The 4,617-nt window shown below is 46.9% G+C and overlaps 1 protein-coding gene across 1 annotated transcript; it reads left to right on the top strand.

Moving 5' to 3' along the window:
- Positions 1-111: 111 nt before the first annotated feature.
- On the top strand, positions 112-4,613 carry LOC114040487 (protocadherin gamma-B6-like; the record flags this gene model as incomplete). The annotated part of the gene is made up of 2 exons (XM_027858603.1): positions 112-286; positions 4,444-4,613. Coding segments are annotated over exons 1-2 (345 nt in total), but the record flags the coding sequence as incomplete, so codon positions are not given.
- Positions 4,614-4,617: the final 4 nt, after the last annotated feature.

Here is a 4,617-nt window from a genome sequence, read left to right on the forward strand (position 1 = left end):
TCTCTCTCTCTCTCTCTCTCTCTCTCTCTCTCTCTCTCTCTCTATCTCTATCTCTCTATCTATCTATCTTTCTATCTATCTATCAGATGGGATCTGATCCCATTGGGTGGAATGCAAAGATCCCAGGCTGGGACCAGCACAGGGAGAAAGGATCCCAGAGTAGACTCAACGTTCACTATCTGTCCATCTCCCTATAGCTCCCAGAATGGTGATGAAGGAGGCACCTGGCCCAACAATCAATTTGACACAGAGATGCTTCAGGCAATGATCCTGGCTTCTGCCAATGGTGAGTTATGTGCTAGGGGGAAGGAGGGTGAGGAGAAGGGGAGAGGAAACAAAATAAAATGGGAGGGAGCGGTTGGTGATGATCACAGAATGATGTCTTTCAATGGAAATTAGAGTCTTGGCTGGGGTCTCAAAACTAAGTCCCAAGGTAGAGATAGAGCACTGGACTTGGTATCAGGAAAACCTTAGTTTACATCCTACCTTAAACAATTACTAGTTTTGTGATCCTCAACTTAATCTTTCTCTGTGTCAGTTTTCTCATCTAAAAAATGAGGGTAGGAGTTGAAGGTCACTAAGGTCCCTTCTACCTCTCAATGCTATTATCTGTAATCTATGTTTGAGTCAGGCTACAGACACACGGTGTCTTTCTGGAGTCCTAGTGTATAGAAAACGAGATTGGAGTCATGCCGTGCCTTGGCTCCTTGCCTGCCTCTAGCCCCGGTACCCTGGGCTCAGCCATGCCCCTGTGCCTAACTCCTACAAGACAGGAAGAGGGCCATGACTGCTTTTTCTAACAACTTCCCAGGGAAGTGCTAGTATTTACTAAATTTACTAAAATTACAGTTTAACAACTGGTTTTGGGGGAGGAGAATGGCAGGAGGAAAAATGTCCCCAGGACACATTTTAAAGTTTAATCGGTATCATTAACATTTTCTTCATCACTTTCTTAAAGTCTAGACCATCAACAAAACAATAAACCAATCTCTGATTTGTAGTGTTTGCCAATTGCCTGGGTGTAAATGCTCATGAGCAGCTAGATGGCCTAGTAGATAGAGCTCCTGGGCTGGAGTCAGGAAGACTCATCTTGGTGAGTTCAAATCTGGCCTCAGACACTTACCAGCTATGTGACCCTGGGCAAGTCACTTAACCCTGTTTGCCTCAGTTCCTCTATAAAATGAGCTGGAGAAGGAAATGGCAAACCACTCCAGTATCTTTGCTAAGAAAATCCCAAAAGGGGTCATGGAGAGTTGGACATGACTGGAGACAACTGAACAACAAAATGATCACGCTAAAAATTTAACAATCAACTCTCAGGAGAACAAAATGTTTGAGCCGGTTTCAGGAAACCCCTGGTTTGACCCCTCCTAATCGAAGTAAAGCCCAGGAGGGGCCCCATCTGTCAACGAGGGAAGCTGGTCCCTAGGGGAGAGGGCATGACAAGGATCATGGAATTTAGAGCTAGAAAAGAGCTTAAAGAGTGTCTCTGATCCAACCCCTTCCTTTTACAGTTGGATGTGAAGAGTTTTGCAAACCTCAAAGTGCTATATAAAAGCCAATTATTAATATTACAGATGAGGAAACTGAGTCTTAGAAATGAAACGGCTTGTCCAATTCCAGACATTTAGTATTTGGCAAAGCTAGGATTTGAATTGAAGTCTATTAACATCAAATCCAGCGCCCTTTTCATTAGGACTCGGTGCTTCAGGGTTTGGTGGAGGTAAGGAAGTGATGGTGACAGATGTGTCCAAGGTGTAGGACAATTCTGGTTAAGGAGATTGAGGATGTGGTGGGATTTGGGAGAGGTGTGCAATTCATGGACCACATTGGAACCTCTGTCGTCAAACTGGTCAGGTATATATAGCTGCTATGGTCAAAACTCCACAGGCAGAGAGTATCCTGTTCCCTTTTAATGCAGATTTAAAAACCAGAGATGGAATTGGCACTCATGAGCAAACACACTCCCCCTCAGTGTCCCACTGGAATAGGGGTCAGGGCTAAATTCAGCTGGGGCCCAGGGCCAGGGAAAGCTTCTGTCTCCTGTCAGGGCCCTATAACCTTGCAGCCTCCCAGGGCCATGACCCACGTGGGTTTAGAGCCCTGGGGAGTGAAGGGTGTGGTGGGGGAAGAGGGTCAGGCTCTTACTCCAGTGCCCATTTTCCACAGACTCAGAGCTTCCAGGAGCTGGAGGCCAAGCCCATAGGGCTGAGGAGAAGGAGCAGAAGCTTACACTTCGGAGACTTTTTAAATAAACAGAAGGGTTAGTGGAGGGGAGGTAGTCAGGAAGCTGTGGTTTGCAGCTCACACCGGTCCTGACCCAGCGTCTCCAAACGGCTTGTTCAATGTCCCCTGCTCAGTGCACCTGGACTGAAGGGAAGAGCAGGTCCTAGGCTGGTATCTGGGATCTGGGGAAACAGACTGGACCTTGGGAGGGACTGAGGGTGAAAAGTCTACTGTCCTAAGTGCAGTTTGTTCACTGCCACCCCCTCTCACAACACAAACACACACACACACACACACACACACACACACACACACCCTGTTCATTGTTAAGAATCACTGAATATTAATAAATCCAGTAAGTGGTAATGAAAAAAAAAGACATGCACATAAAAAAAAAAGAATTGCTGAATATTGAGTTATCAAGATCAAGTACAACCTTCTCATTTTATTGATGAAGAAATGGAGGTGAAATGACTTGCCCAGAGTCACAAGTTAATACTTGGCAGAGTCAGGGCTCAAACCCAGGACTTCTGACTAAAATCCAGGGTTCTTTCTATTATTCCATGTGTCTCAGTTTCCCTTCTTATAAAGTAAAGGTGCTACTCCTCACCCACAATGGACTTTTCTTGGAGGGAAGGAGAGAGGTCTATGGAAAATTGTGAAGATCTAGATTTCCAAAGCAGGGTGGGGTTGTCATTACACCCCTCCCCCAACTCAGATCTTGGGTCTGTCTCTGCTTGTGTTTTTTCTCTGGCCCTCTGGCTTTCACTGTTTGTGAGCGTCTATTTGTCTCTATTTGCCTGTTTCTGTCTCACTCTGCCTCTGTCTCTGTCTTTCTATCTCCATTTCTCTGTCTTTCTGGTTTTCTGTCTCTGCCTCTGTCTCTCTCTCTCTGTCTTTGTCTCTCTGTCTCTATCTCTGTCTGTCTCTCTCGTTTCCTCTGGCTTCTCTATTTCATAAATCACTCTGGAGATTTGGCCCTCCAGAGAAGCACAGCTCAGTTTGCTGTGTATTGCCAAACCCTTCCCCCCTCCCCCTCACACACACATACATTCCAAGGCTAGAAGAGGCTGCTGGAGGGGAGGAAGGGAGGAGGTGGAGCTAGGGGGCCAGGCTAGGCTCCCAGGCTGAGCTAATTAGGAAAAACAAGCAATGTCAGAATGAAAGGAAAAGAGGAAGGGGGTGGAAGGAAGAGAGAGGGGGCCATCTTAAGGAAAGAAAGAGAGCAACTGGTTTTTTCCAGACATCTCCTCTCCATTCTTGGGAAGGATTGGGGGGAGGGGAGGGGCAGAGGGTTGGTAAGCCTAAAAGGGTTTTCCAAACCTGGGGCTCAGAGAATAATGAACTGAGGCTGGGGAGAAAAGGGGCAAGGAATGTCTCCGTTCCCCTCCTCATCTGGAGCAGGTTCCTTTTGGAAACCTCTCTTGTCTTTATTTCCCAATCCCTGGTCTGTGTCCCAAGATTACTCAACCTCTCCAGCCTTAGTCACTATCCTTATCCCTTTTCATGTTTGGGAGGAGAGAGGCTAGTAAGTGAGGCTCTCCTCTTCCTCCGCCCCCTTTCTTTGACCAGTCCTTTCTATTCGTTTAACCTTCACAGCACTGGACGACTCAGAAGTCACCAGTGGAACGAGGGAGAGCAAACTGGAAGGATGTGAGAGTTAGGACTCCTAGGTTCTGTTCTCTCATAATTTCATAATCTCTTGAGGGGAGATGTCAGGATTAAGAAACGGAGAAAAAAAGGATTTATAGAGCATTTAATATATGCCAGGCAGTTTGCTAAAAGCTTTACAAATATCTCATTAACCCCCATAACAACTTTGGGAATTAAGTGCTATTATCACCATTTTACAGTTGAGTAAACTGAGGTAGGCAGAGGTTAAGTGATTTGCCCAGGGTTGCACAGGGTAGTAAGTACCTGAGTGCACATTTGAATTCAGGTCTTCCTGACTCCAGGCCCAGGGCTCTATCTATCCACTTCACCTAGCTGCAGATAAACCCAGGTCTGGCTCTAAGTCTAACACTCTACTTTGTGATAGATGTATATCTCTCCCAATGATCTAGTCCAGCCCTCTCATTTTAAAGAGGAAGACGCTCCAGTGGCTTTTACTTCCCAGAGTTGTGGGCCAGGGGCTATGGGTTGGGGGCAGTCAACACATTGGAAGGTTCCAGTGGCTCCCTAAATCACATTTCTGATTCTCCCCTTTTCTCTCTTCAGAAGCTGCTGATGGAAGTTCGACCCTTGGCGGTGGTGCAGGCACCATGGGGCTGAGTGCCCGCTATGGGCCCCAGTTCACCCTGCAGCATGTGCCTGACTATAGGCAGAACGTATACATCCCGGGCAGCACTGCCACCTTGGCCAATGCCGCTGGGAAGAGAGATGGCAAGGCCG

This window comes from Vombatus ursinus, unplaced genomic scaffold (assembly GCF_900497805.2).
Source record: "Vombatus ursinus unplaced genomic scaffold, bare-nosed wombat genome assembly UNPS02013237.1, whole genome shotgun sequence".
Lineage (NCBI taxonomy): Eukaryota > Metazoa > Chordata > Mammalia > Diprotodontia > Vombatidae > Vombatus > Vombatus ursinus.